This window comes from Exophiala viscosa (assembly GCF_022695815.1).
Source record: "Exophiala viscosa unplaced genomic scaffold EDD37scaffold_9, whole genome shotgun sequence".
Lineage (NCBI taxonomy): Eukaryota > Fungi > Ascomycota > Eurotiomycetes > Chaetothyriales > Herpotrichiellaceae > Exophiala > Exophiala viscosa.
The window spans coordinates 1-19,211 of NW_026944361.1; the positions used below are offsets into that span (position 1 = coordinate 1).

Sequence of the window (19,211 nt, forward strand, 5' to 3'; positions counted from 1 at the left end):
TGGTGGTGGTGGTGGTGGTGGTGGTGGTGGTGGTGGTGGTGGTGGTGGTGGTGGTGGTCGTACTCGTAGTTATAGTGTTGGAGGATGAGGATGATGGTGGGGAGGGTTGTGATGGAGATGACGATGATGATGGCGATGTGCATGGGACGAATGGGGTTCGCAACGAGGGAAGGGGTGATGATGGCTTCCCGGTGCCCGGCTCTACGAACATGCGAAGCCCCATTGTGTTGAGTATGGAGGTATTCAGGATGTCAAAGCTTCAAAGAGATTGAAAGGGAAGAGGGAAGACATATATAGTCGAGTGAAAAGCCGCCAAAGGGCAGTGCGAGACTCATACATCCTCGTTAAAGTTGTTGTTTTCATGGTTCAGCAAAGATTTTCATTGTATTTTGAACCGTCGGTCCTCAGAGGTCCTCAATACCCGTGATCAAGGCAACGATGAAAAGGTGAACCATATCTGGGTAACTTGTTAGTAGAGCAACCTGGCATCTGGTTAGCACCTTCCAGCCACGAAGGGAGAGGGAGACTCATAAAAAGAACAGGTGCCGTCCAAGGAGCATGTAAAGCGTCCAGGAACGACGACCAAATGTGCCCCAGTCATAGACCAAGAGACATGTACTCAGGCATTCTGCGATCTCCATGCAACCTTGTCAGATCCCACACATAGTCCGTCACTTCAAGTGAGCCAGAAGTCATCATCGTCGTACTCAGTAGAACCCATCCAGTCATGACTTGCCATGGCAAAATTTCGCACAAAGAGCTTTCCGCCCAAACAAGAAGAGACAAAGACTCTATCAACAAATGGCAAGGAATCAAGAACAGACAAGCCAAAGCTTTGATCCTCACTCGAGAGAGGTCCTGTCTCAACAACTTGGTGTACCCTTTCGTCTCAAAAGCAATGGCCGCACAAGTCGGTGCTCCGCTACGATGACAAAAATTGTTGCTTGTAATCTGGCAGTCTGCTTGGATGCATGCAAGCTGAGTTGACTAAACCTTGGGACTTGTTGCGACAAGATCGTACCCTGGACCGGTGCGGAAAATGACGTGGTTGCAAGAAGAGCATCCTGCAGTTACAGCTTTCTTGTAGACATGGAGCACCAAATTTGAGCAGAATTCCTCCGCACAGCAGCACTCAAGCTATTCGATCCGTCTTCAGCAGTCATCTCTTCTCGCGTATCTTGTAGCCCACGATACACTCTGAATTCGTTCTTCTTCCGCAGCGTGCGAACTCTCAAATCGCCTCAACGTCTAAACCCGGAGTGAACAGAGGAATGCTGCCTCTCTCGTGTGTAATACAGTAACCTCGGAGACAAGATTTTGGTTTCCACTTCCGTCATGTCGAGAATGACAAATCGAAGGGCATTTGCCATATTCCAGGTCAGGGCGCACAAAGAACATCTTCAAAAAACGCCCTCTTCCCACCGAAATGAGGTTCATCATGTGCCCAGAGATCCGAAGATCAAGAGCCCACTGAATCGGCGCTCTCCATTTCACCATGCTAAACATGATGCGGATGACTAACGCGGCTGATCGGGATCTTCCGCGAGGGAAAAGTACACATCGGGTAGCTGTTGCTTGGATGCGCGTTTGGTGAACAAGCTGTCGTACATGGACGACGTGGTCACAGACAAGAGTTGTAGAGAAGTAGAAACTGATAATCTTTGTAAGGGTGTGTGCTTCAGTATAGCCGGCCGGAGCTGGCAAAGGGCCAAGTTGAAGGAATGCCGATATGAAGTTTCGAAATCATCCTTGGACCTGGCTCAAGCAACATAAAGCTCGTTCCGACCAGTGGATCCCTTGATGAGGACGAGACTTCCAGCGAACCTGTGTGTAGGCTCAACATCTTTGCGCTCTAGGCATATACCGTCCTGCACTGCGTTGCAAAGACACCATCTTCGCTCTCTCTGTGTCTGTTCCACGCTCATATCACCCAAACATCCCATATATGATCACGTATAATGTCCAGCGTTGGAATGCCGACGCGCGGTCCTCTGGACTCTTACCAAATTGACGCATGGCTATACCGTCTTTCTCTGCCTCTTACGAGACTCTGGACGCCTAATCTCTTTTGACCGCACCCAATCCACCCTGCCGTTCTTCGCCGGAGCAAGTAATAAGCAGGAGGCACGCGAGTGTAGCTTGTCAGAGAACGACAACTGAACCGCGAAACTTTGAACCGACAAACATCTTAGGGTTACGTTCCGATACGCATCCTGCTAAAACCCAAGTTCCGTTCCTGTTGCTTTTGACGAGACCATGCTATGAGGCTCAAGCGTTTGGAGGGAAGGGTAGAAGCGGCTCAAGAGCTCGACTTGTATCGGGAAACTGAGGGGAGGTTGAACTGTATGGGGTACCCGCAGGCGAGAGGGTGGTGGACAGAGAGGACGAGTCGAGAGGGTATTTCCGCACCGTTGGTCGAAGTGTACTAGAGTATTCGGAGATTGACAGCTAGAATATAACGAGAAGATCGTGCTGAAGTGGATTGAAGTAGCTGAAGACTATTGCTGTGGAGGAAGTGCGATGATGATGGCACTGTCTGAATATTTGGCGTTCACATCAATTCATTTGTTTACGCGACGCGTCTCTTTCCGCTTTTCGCGTAGTAGAAATGCAACCACTTTACGCATAACACCGAAGGAACGTTGGCATCGTGTTGACAATCTTCTTCTACCTGTATTTGATTGTTCACAGGATAACCTCGAAGCTTCTTGTTCTTCCACCAGAGAAAGCTAACTGACGGTCTTCTTGCTATGATAGAACCTCGACCAATTATGGCAGCACCTCAGCGGCACCCTTCATTTCACACACATGAGCACGCAACACTGAGTCGTACCTCCTCGATCAGACACTTATGCATCTACGTACAGACAGAGTCTACTTCTGCTCCACCGTTAGCGACTTGACAACTTGCACACCCGCGTTTCCGAGTCATACTTGAGCCGAGTTTGTTGTTGCAGGATTGGTCGTTGATGCACCGCTCTTTCCTTGCTGCGCCTTGTGCTGAGCAGCTTTCTCGGCTCTGTATGAGTTCCCAATCAGCCCACAATTCTTCGCAATATAAGTGTGGGAAACTCACTCTCGCTTGCGAATGTACTCGTTCTCCAGAGCTTTCTCGCGGTCCTGGAAATCAGGCATGATGTATGTTGTCGCTGGAGGATCTCGTATCTGCTTCTTGTGTTTTTTAGTCAATGATGACAAGAGGTGAGTGTGCCAATTTGTTCTTGGAGCAGCATCATATCATCAATGTGACTGCAAACAAGGCGAGAGCATGTTGACGAAAGGCGAGTGACGTAATACGAAACTGCGGAGTTGATCACGCATAAAAGGAACAACTTCAACGTTGCATCTACACTTTGTCAGGTCTCATGCCGCCAGACTGCGTGAGACGATGATACGTCGTTTCCTCATCTCCCACCAGTGAGGAGCGATTTCCACTTACCTTGACGTGTGTACAGCATGTAGGACTGCTACCCGGCATCAAAATGGCTACCCGAGGTCCACGGCTGAAAAGAGCCTTGGGATCGGAAAGCATCTCATCACCATCATGAACTCGGAGATAAACGAGCAAAAACAATTCCGCGATTGATTCATGGTTACGTCAGCCCCGCGGTCTTGTTCCCCGCGGTCCATCGAGAATATGTGAAATACTTCCTCCGGAAACATTGGACAAAACCAGCCGTCCTACTATCACCAAAAACCTTGTGAAAATGGCTGTCACCGAAATCGCGTTACTACCCCTTCAGGAGGGCAAGATACCTGACGACAGAACGAGTGCCGTCGGGCAGATTCATGCCGACCTCCTTGAGACACTGCTTGCCCAACCAGGCTGCCAGCGCTGCTATTGGGGTCGTGGAGTCGAAGACCGTCTTCTGTTGAGATGGTTTGTTGACTGGGACAGTGTTGAGGACCACCAGAAGTTCATGCAGTCCGAGTACGTGTACACCTCATCCCCATGAATGTCCGTATACTCATTCTTTGTACAGTGCTTATAAACCATTCCTCGACCGTTTTGGCGAGCTCCTAGGCGGTGCCCCGACCCTATATCATGCATCTTTCACACCTCACCCTCCTAGAGCTGCTCTGAGCGACACCACTTCCCCAGCGACCGAGATTGTGACTATGTACTTTCCCACCTCATACTCCAAAGAAGACCAGGACGAGGTTGTCGAGAAAGCAAAGGCCGCCATTAAGATCATCGAGAAGGAAGCTAAGGAATACAGAGCCTCCGCAGGAGGTTGGGTTGAGGAAGAGATTGATATCCCCGAGATAGACGAAAAAGCAAAAGCATACGTTTTGTTGATAGGCTGGACCAGCGTTGAGGCTCATATCGAGTTCCGCAGCCACCCTGCTTTCAAGGAAGTCATACCCAACCTCCGCGGTAACAAAGACCTGAAGAAGCTCGTAGCTGTGCATGCTCATCTGACAGAGACCACTGGAGGCCCGAGTGGTGTTGGAGATGTGTCCGACCTATAGCCTTGATATATCCAACGAAAAGATCTAACTCTTTTGGTTTCTCCCAAGAAACCTTCAAGACGCACTCAGACGGCTCGACTACGAGGACTGCATTCAAAACGGGACGTTATAAGGCATCTTGCCAGCGAAGCGGCTCGAACAGTGCGAAAATGACTGCCAAAATCTTGTGCTTGCCTATCTTCGAATATGCTAGGTAGGAAATGACAAGTCTCTGGTTCTAGTTCGCCCTCAGCGGTCATGTTAACCTTGACCTGTCCATCAATTCAGTCCACGTCTCTAATCTTTTCCACGTCGCAGAGCAGCCCATTTCCGCAGAAAGGAGCTCTCCCCGAACGACCTTCGGAGCTTCATGGCTTCTTGCATCGAGAGAAAACCATGTCATTGGGTCCCATCCGTCTTTCACGCTCAACAAGACGACCCTGCTCTCTCTTGACTTCGAGGATCCATAACTCCCGTCCTTTTGGAGCCCTATATCTCACCGTTGGTTCAACGATCTTGGTGACTTCTGGCTCAGTCGGTGGCTGCACTCCCATGTCATTTTCTCGAAATGCCTCACGCTCAATTTCGAATATTTGTCGCTCCACATCTCGTTTTTCGCTCTCAAGTTGCAACAATGACTTCAACTCGACAATGTCTCGGTCCTTTCGAGATTCTCTCTTTTCGGCCTCTTCTTGCTGTTCCTGAAGCGCAATCCTGAGGTCATCGATTGCCCGATCCTTCTCAGACGCCACCTTCTGGACCTTCTCCTTTCCGACCTGAACCTCGAGCTCCAATGCAGCAATTCTCCGATCCTTGTCAAAGTTTTCCCTCGTCTCTGCCAAGCTCACATCCGCCAGCGATCGAGCAATGGCTTCCTTTTGCGCAGCTGACTCGAGTTGAACTTTGCTCCAGCTCATTTGAGACTCTCTCAGCTCCTTGGCACGCACATCTGCCATGGATCTTGCGACCGCTTCTTCAAGGTCATGTCGGTCAAATTCATGTTGTGTATGACCTTCTGATCCACGAGGTGGTTCTGGCCGAAAGCGCTCTAATGATTCTGAGGCAGGTGAGGTGACATGAGCATCACGCTGTTCTGGCGACGTGATGGTGTCTTCTTGGTCTGACTGAAAGCTGACAGGACTAACCTGGGGTGAAGGGCGCTGATCGTGATGGCGATATCTGCTTTGCTCGTGTGGGCGTTCAGAAGCTGGATCACCTGTCTCTCGGCCTCGATACTGCATCTCTTCTGGTCTTTCTGGTGGGTCACAGTATGTGGTTTCTGTTGCCCGGGAACCGCGATGATATGCGGAGGGATCTGATGGTCGTTGTACTGGGGCAGTACTTTGATAGGGAGGTCGAGGTGCGTACGTTCGCAAATGGTTCTGATAACGTCGACAGGTGGAGCATTCTTCTTCTGACCAGACCTCGACAAGTGGTGGTGACGGACAGATACGCGAGCGGTCGACATTGGAACATAGCTCGATCTCAGGCCGCTGAACCATTGTCATAACCATGCATTTGCCGCAATAGTGTCGAGTTACCACTTCGCGGCACATCGTGATATATCTTTAAAGATGTACGAACGGCTGACAAATGCAAGCACACTCTTGACACAGGAGAACTGGTCTAGCAAGGAATGTGACTCTGGTGGAGTGTGCGTTAAAGTAAGAAATCGCTGAGTTATCAGGTGCGAGAATAGCAGGGTGCATGCACGACTGCCTCTAGGACAGGATTGGGCAGCCAACAATGAACGCGGACAATAACAAACATTCACTCAAAGAACAGTCATCACTGTCCACACAGCTTTAGGTATTCACTATCGAAGGGTGTGAATACCACATACTGTCCGGCCTGCAGACAGATGGGACGTCACAATGGAGGCCTACTCAGCACTGCGTAGCCTTCACAAAAAATCATCATCTCAGACTTGTGAAATGGGACTCTGCACGCAGTACGCCGGTCTGGGGCTTTTTCCGCACTTGCGGATAATTGTCTGCTGCGATCATATCCTTCAATGAGAGCCATCACTCTCAATTCGAGCATGCCGGTAACTCCTTGTGTCTAGCAGGACAAGATCAGACACACCATGCCTGCTCATCGGCACCTGGCAGACGAGCGACTTCTGTGGACTTCTTTCCATTCCCTCCTATTTTCGTTGTGTCTGCACATGAGGATGAGCTATGCTGGGATGTTCTGACCAGCTCCGTTGGCAGAGGATCATGTTGACGGCCATGGAGGATTGCATCAGTAGCGCACCCAACCTCGTTACTTGTCGGAGGCAGGCCCAGTAAGTTCTGAGTTCTGGGGATATTGCCAGCGCTCTGGCCTGCAGCAGACGCCATGGTCCTATAAGCTGTTGTCAGTGACTCTGGAAAACAGGCAGAAGTGAATTGGCTACTTGGTATGAATCTGTTGAGCAAACAATGGTCTTCGTTTGGCAGAGTGGAAGGAGTATGCAAAAGGCCCTGAGGCCACCATCATATAAGGTAATATATGCCTGCTGCAACATGGACGAAGGTTCACTCGAATGCCAACGACTTGCGAAGGGTACCACAGCGGTCGTACGAACGGCTAGTACATAGGTGTCGAAATCTCTTGAGCCAGAATCCAACCTCTTGCTCTGCCACTGAGGACCGTGAAACTGCCTCAGACTGTTGGTGGCGTTTGCTGCATGACTCAAAGAAGTGTTTGAATGGCCATGGTAAGGCAGTGGACTACGAAATACAGTGCTGCTATCATGTTCCATGGGTCTCAGGGGTGCAGGCTGTCTCCACTTGATAACTCCCTCCTACCACTCATTGGGCTCCCTTGTTCTCACTGGCTATCCTAACTCTCCCCCTACAAGTCTGTGGTCTATACGCCTATAGTCCGGGATGAAACATCTGCCCATGGAACCACATCAATCTGACAGCGTCTGGTATGCATGTGGCACCAATCGAACAAAGCCGAGCAGACGCGTCGCGAGCGTGGACCGCGTCCATGAGAACGCTGCGAGATTCTGACCACATACGCCACTCAGAACAACGGACAGGAAGCGACACTAGTGAAGGAATGCCCACTGCGCATGGGAGTGCTGACGCCCAGTACGACCTGCGCCTCGCTGGAGCGCAACGGACGTATGTTCGTGTGTCAAAATCGTTTTGAGATATCAGTGGCTGGACCAGTCACAGTCCCACTTCTTTTTCTATACCTGGCGAGAACACGGGTGACGAAAACAGGCAAGTCCATCAGCCTCACTCAAATGTCGTAGGCAATCTCTCTGACCTTTTCTCATGTCTGTCACAAACTACGTAAAGAACCCATGGGTACACCGGGGCTTGCTGTGCCGTACTTGTACGACGAGGACCTCCTTCACCACTCGTGGCAAGTGATGCTCCCAGATTCTGGGACCCAGAATTTGGCATGCAAGCCTTATAGCAAACCGATTGCGAAGCAGTCAGAATCGAGCAAACGATACAAGATGAGTAACTACTCTATCAATTGTCCTGCAAAGCTAACTCGTCTTGACCAGCAAGATTACACTGACCATGCCTTCCTCGCATCCGAAACCACGCGCGGGAACAACATAATCTCTGATCTTTCCTCAGACAAGTATCGAGAGGTCAACAGACCAATACAAGAAACTGGCACCTGGCCTGTGAAGAAATGAAGCAAAGCAAGACATGCACACAAGCTGGATTCTCCCCTTCAGCACATCGACACCCCCAGATCGAGTAACTCTTGACTTCCTTCCCGACCACCTCAGATATCTCCACACAGCACCCGCCGTCACTTTCTCTCCTTCTCTCCCATCTCGCATTGCTGGTCTCAATAACCACTCTCAGTTGCCACGGACTTTGCTTGGCGGTTTCTTGCCCTCGCCCTTCTGGTTTCCTTTGCCAGCCTTCGCTTTAGCACCTTCATCATCCCTGCCCTCAGAGAAAGTCCATGACGAAAGGCTGTCAGATGCGTCATCCGAGTCTTCGTCTTCCTCCTTCTCCCGTTCAATGGCTTTCGCCTCATTGCACTGTGCAGCAACCAGCGATCTGAAGAGCGAGGTTCCAGTCATCATGTGTGCCATGGTTGCCAGAACGACGGTCTTGCTTTGATCTTGAGTGAATTCACCGACGCCGTGGCAGTGTGGTCCGAGACGTTCTTTGCTCCTGAAAACGGCAAAGTCAAGACAATCCAATCCGAATCTGGCGATGCGCAATGAGATTTGCCATCTAGGGACATTGGTGCGGTTGCTGATCTCGACGATGTTCTGGCCGTTGGCGAGATCTCTCATGAATTGTTCGGTTTCTGGGAGTTCATCGAGGAAGTAGTGTTCGAATGAGTCTTGTTGAGTGGAAGACATCTTGATTGATGTTTCTTGAGAGGACTGTTGGTGTTGGATTGAAGTTGGATGGTACTTGAGTGGGAGGGGTTGTGTCTGGATCGGATGAATGTCAAGACTTTTGTTGATCCGGAGTTGGATGCTTGATGGGTGATGGAGATCAGAAGCAGGAATGCTCAGCACAGGAGGGGATCTTTATGCTCAAAAGGTGTGCGTATGTGTTTGTGGCCACAAAGCGATCCATAATGCCTCGTAGCAATCATTACAGCCTTGTGGCAAGTCTTGCTGCCTCATGGAAAGTCTTGCAGCCTCGTGGGAAGTCTTTCCGCCCCATAGCAATCATTGCAACCTCATTATCTCGGCAGAGTCAACACAGACCAAAAGGCCTTGGGACAAAGAGCTGCAAAGTTTGCGTGAACACTGTATCGACACTACGTAGATAAAGAAAACGCCAATTTGAGGATTTCATCTTTTGTGCTGGAGTCAATGTTTGGCAGATACAGTACACATGATTGATCCTGGTCGTTGTCAATGTCAAGCAGCAAACATTCAGCCATGACCACAACGCAGATTAGTTGATTCCTTAGTTATACACAAATCCAGGGACTAGATTGACCATCACAAACGCAGTCAAGCATCTAGACTCTTGGGGGACACTGTTGTGTTATTGTACGAGATCAATTGATTTAGGAACAAAATATTAGAAAGGAATTTTTTTTTTGGGATTTTCTGTAGACATGCCATCCTGCCAACGGAATGCGATGCTTTTTTCTGACCAACATAAGGAAATCAAAAACCAGCACCAACTTGTTTTTTTGGACAAAAAGCACAAATGAAAAGAAAATCCCAAAAACTCCTTAACTCCAACAATGATCAAACACCTTTTCACACCTTTCAACCAATTTGTAAACTCTCCACAATTTTTTCGTAAGTCAAAAACCCACCGGACAACATATTGTTTGTTCAAAAGCAGTTGTTGATGACAATCTGGATGCCTTTACTGGGACGAGCGGTGGAAGCAGTACTGGTAGACGAGCCAGCAAATGAAGACATGCTGCCAACAGAGCTGGGAACATGGGAGCTGGCGCCAACGGATCTGGAACCAACGGAGCTAATACTATCTTCAGGGTAGATCTGAGAGTAGCTTGGGGGTGCACCAGCTGGGGAAGCATAGTCGCGTCGAACAGTGGCAACTTGTCGAGACTCACCACGAGCAGAGCCATGAGCAGAACCACCGCGACCAGAACCACCATAGGCAAGTTCACCATGTCGAGCAGAAACCACCTGGGCACAACCACCATGAGCAGAGCCATTTCCGCGAGAAGAGTAAGCAGGAGGCATATCCTCAGGATGACTGCGAGGAGTCACAGTTGCCGCTGAAGAACGTTCACTGACATACTCGCGACTCCGATAGGTGCCGCTGCTGCTGACCTGACTGCGCATAGTATGCTCAGCATAAGCACGGTAGCCACTAGCATCGCCAGTGACACGCTTATACCAATCTTCGCGAGTCTCACCATGTCGAGGTTCATTGTCATCTTGACCTGAGCGACGGGCAGAGCTGGTATTGGGGCGAGAATGGGATTGAGGGCTGGAGGCTGACCCACCATAACGGCGATCACCACCGATCGGAACCTTGAGGTGAATGTCAGCATAGCTGGACGTTGGAACGTACTCACGAGTTCGAGAGGATTCACCACCAGCACCGCTACCGCCACGACGGGACTGTTGTTGCTGTTGCTGCGACTTTCCACTGGCACCGCGACTTCCTTCAGGACGCTCAGAACGCTGAGAGGTGAAAGTGCTTGGGAAGTGCTGATAGTCTGAGTTGATGGTGTGGATGCGGCTTGAATCAGAGATTCGTGAATCACGACCACTACCGTGAGCAGAACCGTGAGTGGAACCACTACCATGTACGGAACCGGCCCGAGAACGACGTTCAGAATGAACTCCACTCTTGGGCTCGGCACAGTCTTTGCATGATTCTGGGTTGGCGGCTTGGCCGTCAGCTGTGGGCAAGGGACCTCGATATGACTTGGTCTTATAGGGGCAATGCTTGTCGTCGCAGATGCGGTCTTTGGTCTCCGTCTTCATAGTCTTGCTGCAGCCGGGACAGTACCACTTGAGAACTCCGGTGATACACATCTTGACTAGTGACTGTTAGAAAGTTGGATGGGGTTGTTGTACTTACCTTGCGGATTGTTGGGTATTTGATTGATAGTGTGATCAAACGAGTACAAGCTGTTGGTGCTTGGTCGTTCTGAAAGCGTTTGATGGAGAAGGGAAACTCAGAGATTGGACGTCGAGGGAAGGGTACTTATACCTTCTCCCAGCTGTCGACCTCCATTGGACTGCCTTCGTATCACAATGGACTCGAGCGGCTCGAAGTCATTGAAGTGGCTTTCAAGATACAAGGCCAGCAAAGAAAGTGCTCAAGCTCTTCGATTGAGTACAAAGACAAACCTCAGACAAAAGGGTGGTGAGCTTTGTGTCTCTTTGTTCGATCGAGTAACAGCAAACACCCACACAATGACCCACGACTCGATAAGCACAGAGGTATTAAGAACACACGATGAAGTGCCTTTGTATGTTGTATGGGCTAGTGTAAACTGTCCTCATCAAGAATTGTGAGCGATCGGGCCCTTGTCACCTCACCCCTGACATCGGAGCCTCGTCAAACGCCAAGACCGGCTACAGCCTCGTCTGCGGAAGGACATTCGTGCACCTGGCCAGGAATTTTTCTGAGCTGGGTTTGGAGAATCCAACCTACAGATTCAACCTCTTCAATATAGCAAAAGCAGTCAATCAATCTTTGGTAGGATGCATCATCTCATTCACAATTTCCCTCTACTCAAGAACTTGACCGGTACATCAACATGTCTGTTCCTCAGATATTCTGCAGTGTTCTTCCCCAAAAAGTCAACAGTCGCAGTGCTCGGAGCTCCTCTGTCCAACAAATTCCTGAACAAGAAATGCACAGCCCTAAGATTCGGCAACTCGAATCTGTCAACTTCAATTTTCGGCACTCTGGAAGTATCATACTCCTTGCCGAGCAGTTCCTTGATTGTCTCGACCGACAGTAGATTCTTCAGCCACTCGTACTCATCTTGATTCCGCACCCAGAATCCGCAGTTGCAATCTGCACCTTTATCTCCAGATCGAGCATTGACAATGGTTCCAATCGGCAGTCTTTCAGTCGGTCCAAATTTACTCAAGTCAACTTGCGAGTTGGCAGTCGGCTGGCTTGGCTGCCGCTCGGCAAACGTCTTCGTCACGGTGGGTGGCGGTACAACTGTATCCTTGCCATTGAAGTGCACTGTGTGCGCGACCTTTGACTGATCCAAAAGCGTAACGTAGTATTCATAGTAGGGCTTGGGAATGCCCAGCCTGAAATCCAGATGGAACGTAGACCCCGGGTAGCCCTGCATGATATTGTCGATGACGGGACGAAGGAACTTGTTTGGCGCGATATCGTCGGACTTGCGGGCTTGTGCAAACACACGAAAAACTGCAGTCGCCGCATTCTGATTATCTGCATTTGGTGCGGCCGATCCCAGCACGCCGAACGATAACGTAGTGAACTTGTCGGAGAACGGCTTCAGGGCCACCCTCATTTGATCTTCAGTCATGCGCGCCTTCTCGGCAACATCCAGTCCAGTCAGGAAGTAGAAGGCTTCAGCCTGGAACCCACCTCGGGCTGTGAGTCCGACTTTCGTTGTCGGAGGCGGTGGCAGCGCTTGTACACCATGTACAGCAACACGATCTGGGCCGACCTGTTCGAACCAGATCTGATCCAGCACGGCAGTGACGTCGGAGTTGTAGTACCATGGTCCTTGGATCTCGTACAAGAGTTGCGACGAGCAGGTATGTATGGTCACAACGCCTCCCGTGGACTTCTGTTTCGTGATCACGATGGCTCCATTCTTCGAGATCTCAGCAATTGGGAAGCCAAGGTCGGTCCAGCCGGCCTTAGTATGTTCAAGGGCCTTGAAACCACTAAAGTTCCCACCAGTCACGTATGTCGAGCACTCGATGAGATGGCCAGCGACAAATGCGTTGGCCAACTCCTTCAATTGTGATCGTTCCCACTTGTGGTACCAGTATGCCGACCCTATGACCGGCGAAGCATCGGCGACACGACCACATACAACGATCTGTGCTCCCTGGGAAAAAGCGTCCGCAATGCCCAACCCACCAAGATATGCATGTGCATAGATTGGTTCGAATTCCCAGGACGACAGAATATCACCGGTATATACGTTCTTGAACTTGGATGTCCCCTCTTTCAAGGCCGTATTGATTGCTGGCAGCACTGCATCCCCAGATATCCAGGCCACGGGTATGTCCAGTCCTTTCTTTTTGACCATATCGCAGACGTGCTTGTACAAAGCCTCGGTGTCCGCATTCCCTGCGTTTGCCGCAACCTTGATCTTGTGTTTTGCTAGGTCTTCCAGAGCAGGCTCCAGGGCTTCGAGGAAGGACGCTTCGAAGGCCGGACCAGCTCCCATGAACGGGTTGGGTTCGGCGTCGTTTGCTGCAGCCTGCTGTTCTGTCTTCCTCCCTGCGGCCACCGTCATATTGACTTCGGACATGAAGTCGCATATGATCACGTCGACGGGATCCGAGGGGTACGCCTTGGCAAACGAGGCGATGGCATGGCGGCGGTCAGAGACAGAGCCCGAAGCACCTGGGCAAGTCAGTGGTGAAGAAGCCCACTTGTCCGTGCAAACATACCTGCTATACGAATAGGTCTGGACGCCATGGTGCTTGATCTGATTTGGAGTGATAGCAACTAAGGGTGCACAAGATCTGTTGCACGCAGTGTCTGCAACTAGAACAACCAGGGGAAAGGAATACCGTACCGAGGCTCACATGCCTCGTAACATTGAGAGACTACATGTTGAAGCAGCGGTGTCGGGAGGTTTAATCGTTCTCTGGCGGTCGTGGTGGTTGAGTTGCGTCGGACGCGATGCCGACGATAGTTGGAGAAGCCGTCAAGATCCCGAGGTCCGCATGGTCAACCAATCTGATTGGGGAGAAACCATGGAGTGATGCGGGGGAGCGGTTCCGCAAGAGCACAGCAAGGCGGACAACATGCTGCTTGGTTGAGGGTGGCTGCACTATTGATATCCTTCTTCCTTGAACGAGATTATCAATATATGAGGTTTGCGATATCGAGGTCCTATGGTGCACAGGAAGACGCTGTTCTACAATGTGAAGGAACGTGACTCATGCTCACCACATGAATATCATTCAATACCTATCGTATCTCGTGTGCGCACGTGGTATTGATCCCATATCTTGATATGGAGGGTTCATCATAGAACTCGTTGTTGAACCTCTTGGTTCAACCAAGGTGAGAACAGGTAAGGAAATCTTCATCTCTGCCAACTGGTCACTGTCCACCACTTTCAACGTTCCATCCATGCTCCTGTTCGCTACCAAATGCACATTACATGCTTTCTCTCGTTGGTATCGTCACCTCCAATCATAAAGCGAATGCCATGATCTTGTTGTACAGAGCCAACAAACCATCAGCATTATTGATGGTAAGGGGTCGTCGCGAATGAAATGAACGAAACTTTTGTTGGACAAACATCCTCCCACCAACTGATGAACGCTAAACTGATCGCGCTGTTTCAATGACAAACGAAACGCATCATTCCAATTCGACAGGAAAAGGAAGACCATGGACGAACGCCTGCTGTGCCGATATGTTGACTTCTCACTGTCGTGTCCGTCAGTACTGAGACATTTCAGGACCGGAGGCTGGACCAACCTTCATTGGCGCATAGTTGTTGTAGTTGTGAGAAGGAGGCATGCCCATGGACGGGTAGATCGGTGGAGGTGGCGCTGGGCGGTAAGGAGTGCCAGCCGGGCCCGAGTTGTTCTGGCTTCTTCCCCAGCTGAGGCGAACACGAGAGTTGCCAATGGGGTAGCCTTGCATCTGGTTGATGGCCATCTCGGCGGCATGTCGCTGCACAAACTGCACAAAGCCGCAGCCCTTTCCAGGTGGAATCTTGACATAGGTGATCTCGCCAAAGCCTTGGAAGAAAGAGCGCAGCTCATCCTCAGTGACGTATCCCGACAATCCTCCAACGAAAACAGTAGTGTTGTTCGGGTCAGTGAATTGGTTCATTGGCTGGATGGATTGTTGGCCACCGTAGTATGGTTGCATCGGTGGACCTCCCATTGGTGGATAGCCCATGGGAGCAGCTCCTGGCATACCCATACCACCCTGTTGACCGCCGCCACCACCGCCGCCGCCCATTGGCCCTCCCTTGTTCTTTGGTGTCGCGGTTGAGATCCTCATAGGACGGTTGCCGCAGTAGACGCCTTGCATCTCGGTCAGGGCACGTTGCTGGTCACTCTCATCAGAGAATCGCACAAAGCCATAGCCGCGCGACATGCCACTAAGAGGGTCGGTCATGATTTTTGCCGACTTGCACGACGGGAAACGGCTCTGGAAGAGCGAGACCAGAACGTATTCATTGACTTCTGGGCCAAGATCACCGACAAAGATCGAGTATTCTGGTCCACGATCATCTCGTCGATCGGCCAGGCCACCACCAGACGCCCAGTTCAGCTTGAATGGACGGCTGGAGTTTGGCATGGGCTGTCCGCTGAGCTGAAGGGCCTTGGCCGCAGCTTGGGGAGAAGAGAAGTCGACAAAGCAATATCCAGCGTTACTGCTACCATGAGTTCAGAGACGTGAAAGATGGGTGTAATATTCAAACTTACCCAGAGAACTTGTCGCGAATCATTTTGACGCTGACTTGCTCTCCCATCTGAAACCAGAGGTTGCGAATGAAGTTCTCATCAACCCATGGCTCAAGTTCACCCATCCTGCACATCTGAGTCAGCCAGTCGCGCGACAGAATTCACATAAGCGGGGGACGACACTCACCAAAGAGTGGTCTTTTGATCTCCACCTGGGCCACCTTGAGGGGTACCAGTCACATTTGGAGCCTGGAAACCGATCTGCTGCTGACCCGTAGGATCTTGGGCCTGACCTGGGGCAGCTCCATCCTGAGGAGGAGGCACTTGACCAGGAGCGCCCTCTTGTTGAGGGGGGAATTGACCGTATTCAAACGACATGATGATACACTGAAGACGAGATCGACAGGCTAAAACGTGAAGTAACTATCTGTCGCGCGAATGGTTAGTTTTGTAGATCGATGCGCGATGACGGGGAAGTGACGCCGAGAAATGTAGCCGGAGGCCTCTCGCTCACAGTCTACATACCGAAGTCGATTTGATGAAATTCCTTTCAAAGGACTTGTCGTGAAAAGGATGTCGAAGTATTAAGAGTATCAGTTAACCTTGTTTCCTGAAGAGCTGACCAACTTTTGTCGCAGACGAATATCCCGAACGGCGTGTGTCGTGGGCTGTAAGGTGCAAAAGCGACAGCGAAGGGTGTTGGGAGAATCGAATGTGGACCTTGAAGTCTGAAGTGAAAGAAGTGTCAGCGCAACTGATTCACAAAGCTTCAACAACTGCCATCATGTGACAACACTGAGTCCAGCGACGACCGCCTTGTGTACCGGCAGTGTCTCCAATGTCGCGTCTCTGCGCAGAAACGTGTTCCATCTCTTCCGGCGCAGGTTAATCTTTGTATATGCCTGTTTTGGTCGCATTGACGATCTTCATCACCCTCTTTTCCACCTCTTCTTCCAGAGATGTGTGTCTTTGGGCAGGACATTCCAGCGGTGGGGTTTCTGTATTTGCGCTCCGAGGACTCAAGTGTTTTGGAGACGAAAGGGTGGTTTTCGTACATACCGGATCAATGCGCAGTGGTTAGATGGGGGCCAAATAGACAGCCAAAGCGACAGATTCGACGGGCAAACTCGAGCAACTCCGAGAGCAGGGCGCCAATGGAAGCAGGAAAGCAAGTAGCACTGCAGACTAAGAAGACGCGCAGACAACAAGGCAAGCCAAAATATGGAGAGCGGGAAGAGGGAAGAGGGAAAAAAGAAGAGGAAGAGAAGGACGGGTGCGAGGTGGGAGGAAAGAGAACTAAAAGAGGAACTGTCTTCGAGGATTGAGGTCAAGGTTTGGAGGGCAGAAGACGGGAAGAAGGTGGCCTCGAATGGTGATTTGCTCACCCAGCTCTGGGCGGGATGGAGACTACGAAGGCGTCGCGAAGGTTTAAAGTTGGGCACCTTCACCGGCTAGTTTTGCTTGTTCATGCAGGCACAGGCACAACACTAGGCGGCATTTACTCCCCATACTGTAAGTTCGTTAAGGGTCCTCCTTACCTGCATGGGCCTGCAGCTGTACAGTATGATCGTGCATTCTTTTTTCCTGCAACGACCATAAGAAAGACGCAGGCATCATTGCTTGATCAATTATCCTTTTTGAAGACTGCATCAACTCATTGAAACTCACCATCTCTACGGGAAGCTCCATGATCATCTCATCCGAACAACACCCTCATCCACATTGACATTATCCGTATTCCAAACTCAACCCCTCCTTCGCATCCGACCTACTAACGAACTAGCAAAAGCCCCTCCGAACTTGTCCTCCCCCAGCGCCGTTCGTTCAGGTCGCCCTCCCATTGAAAGACCATCAATCGATGCGCCACTACCGACGCACCCCTGCACTACCCCGATACTCAACACCGATTTGCTGCTGCTAGTATCGGCTCCTGGAGGAAGTCAACCAAGATCTCACACAACGTGGAAAGCATGTCCCATTCTGACTCTGATGCCCAATGCAAAAAGCAGGAACATGACCAGTGCCAATGCCAATGCCAATGCCGCTCATTCAGTACCTAGGAAACGTTGGGATAATATATACTCCTGAGGAAGAGAAGGGATTGAGCTTGAACAAAGAATCCCCTTGCTGTTGCACGTCTTTCAAGAGGTGCCACTACTGACTGACCCTGGACTACAGCAAGATAGTTGCCTGTCACGTCTCTGTTGGCATCTGTCAACGTGATCCTCTACATCCACTAATTATCCTAAAGAAGGTTGAACGTCAAGTTGCTCAAGAGCAAGGAGTCCAAGGACAGACACAAGAACATGCAAGGCAATCACTCCACCTGCACCCAATCGGTTCATGACCTGCATATCCGATCAGCCAACTGCTTGATCGTGTTGGACCCCGGCCTCGCCTATCGCCTAACAAGGTAGCGAAGCTCTCCTTTTTGGCAACCATGCGCCCCTGAACACAAAAATACAACTCCACAGGCATTGACGCGTCAGGGCGCATGAAGACGATGCTAACAATATCACATGGAGAACACATATGGCACATTCCGGTTTGCATGCGTACACAAGAGCATGGAGTCGCAGTCTCACAAATGGCAGACCAGAGTGATGGCGGAATCCGCACCCGAACAACCCATGTCTTCCCGAGGGACAAGACAGGCCTTTGTCATAGGCCGTGGTGGGGTCAAAAGGGCAGCTGAACATTAAGTTCCCTCATTCTGCGCATGGCAAGAAGACTAACGTTAACCCCCCTAGCGGAGAAGAGCTGTGCTTCCTCACCTAGCTTTCGAGTCGAGAGGTTACACAGCATCTCTAGCATTCATGCTGGTCGATCTGCTGCTCTGCGGTCATCAGTGGTCAACATCAGACGCTCGATTTTGACGACCCTCACCAGCCTCTTACGCAGCCACACTTGCACTCATCCAACACACTTTCTCGCTTGACGCGGCTGTGCCACTCTACTGGGAAAAATGCAAGTCATCCTCCGTTCCAGAATCGGCACCTTCGCTTGCCAAATCCCGATACGTCTGGATGCATTGGTGGCTTGACTGTTGCCCCTGAAGTCCTCACGTAACCACCCCCGTACTTCGGATGCAAACACTTACACACTTCGGACGCCTAGAACAATTTTGCAAACATGAGGATTTCGACATAGCGTTCTGGTGGCCGGCTGATGCGCGAGTGAATTGCATAGACTTTATCATGAGCATGTTCTACGCGGGACAATGAACCGGCCGTTTGGGATGACATGCCTGCGAGCAAACTATGACTTCTGCAAGATAAAAGCTCCGGAAATGCATGAAGGAGCAAGTAGAAAATCCCGATACCCTATCTACCTGTTCGTCTCCCCTGCACTTCGGAACCTCAACTGCAAGTCCATGGGCTGTATGCTTCTCCCAAGAAGTCTATTGACCATCGTGACTCGTCAATGACAAGCTTGAATCCATTAATGTACACTGTTGGAGCACTCGTCGCTGAAAGGGGTATCATCTCGTGTTGCGCCGTGCACCAAAAAAAGAAATGCTAGAATGCTTGATGCTGGAAAGCTCTTTTGCCCACGTAAACATCGCCCCAAGTCATGCCTGCTATGCCTGGTCCGATAACGCCATAATTGTGCTGAAACTGGAGAATAAAGTGCATGATAAAACAGAAAAGAAAGCAGTGAGTCGTGAGTTGTTGGTAGTCCTGGTGTTGGTGCTGCAAAGAAACGGAGTGGAAATCGGTGACGC

At 50.6% G+C, this 19,211-nt stretch overlaps 6 protein-coding genes across 6 annotated transcripts; 1 reads left to right on the forward strand and 5 right to left on the reverse strand.

Moving 5' to 3' along the window:
- Positions 1-2,928: 2,928 nt before the first annotated feature.
- On the reverse strand, positions 2,929-3,135 carry EDD37DRAFT_652065 (uncharacterized protein; the record flags this gene model as incomplete). Its single annotated transcript, XM_062818423.1, has 2 exons — positions 2,929-3,019; positions 3,077-3,135. The coding sequence occupies 2 exons, from the start codon at positions 3,133-3,135 to the stop codon at positions 2,929-2,931; spliced, it is 150 nt and encodes a 49-aa protein (XP_062667591.1).
- A 206-nt stretch (positions 3,136-3,341) lies between these two features.
- On the forward strand, positions 3,342-4,647 carry EDD37DRAFT_493175 (uncharacterized protein). The gene is made up of 2 exons (XM_062813351.1): positions 3,342-3,931; positions 3,984-4,647. Exons 1-2 carry the CDS (start codon positions 3,708-3,710, stop codon positions 4,471-4,473), a joined length of 714 nt encoding a protein of 237 aa, XP_062667592.1. The 5' UTR covers positions 3,342-3,707; the 3' UTR covers positions 4,474-4,647.
- On the reverse strand, positions 4,648-6,410 carry EDD37DRAFT_493176 (uncharacterized protein). Its single transcript, XM_062813352.1, has one exon. The coding sequence runs from the start codon at positions 6,006-6,008 to the stop codon at positions 4,821-4,823; it is 1,188 nt and encodes a 395-aa protein (XP_062667593.1). The 5' UTR covers positions 6,009-6,410; the 3' UTR covers positions 4,648-4,820.
- Positions 6,411-9,714: 3,304 nt separating this feature from the next.
- Positions 9,715-11,349, reverse strand: EDD37DRAFT_636000 (uncharacterized protein). Its single transcript, XM_062816949.1, has one exon. It carries the CDS (start codon positions 10,910-10,912, stop codon positions 9,731-9,733), a length of 1,182 nt encoding a protein of 393 aa, XP_062667594.1. The 5' UTR covers positions 10,913-11,349; the 3' UTR covers positions 9,715-9,730.
- A 137-nt stretch (positions 11,350-11,486) lies between these two features.
- Positions 11,487-13,673, reverse strand: EDD37DRAFT_493458 (uncharacterized protein). The gene is made up of 2 exons (XM_062813354.1): positions 13,502-13,673; positions 11,487-13,454 (listed from the first exon to the last, which is right to left on the reverse strand). Exons 1-2 carry the CDS (start codon positions 13,527-13,529, stop codon positions 11,602-11,604), a joined length of 1,881 nt encoding a protein of 626 aa, XP_062667595.1. The 5' UTR covers positions 13,530-13,673; the 3' UTR covers positions 11,487-11,601.
- Positions 13,674-14,383: 710 nt separating this feature from the next.
- On the reverse strand, positions 14,384-16,083 carry EDD37DRAFT_493479 (nucleolin). The gene is made up of 4 exons (XM_062813355.1): positions 16,013-16,083; positions 15,675-15,910; positions 15,509-15,613; positions 14,384-15,456 (listed from the first exon to the last, which is right to left on the reverse strand). Exons 2-4 carry the CDS (start codon positions 15,863-15,865, stop codon positions 14,508-14,510), a joined length of 1,245 nt encoding a protein of 414 aa, XP_062667596.1. The 5' UTR covers positions 15,866-15,910; positions 16,013-16,083; the 3' UTR covers positions 14,384-14,507.
- Between the last annotated feature and the right edge of the window lie 3,128 nt (positions 16,084-19,211).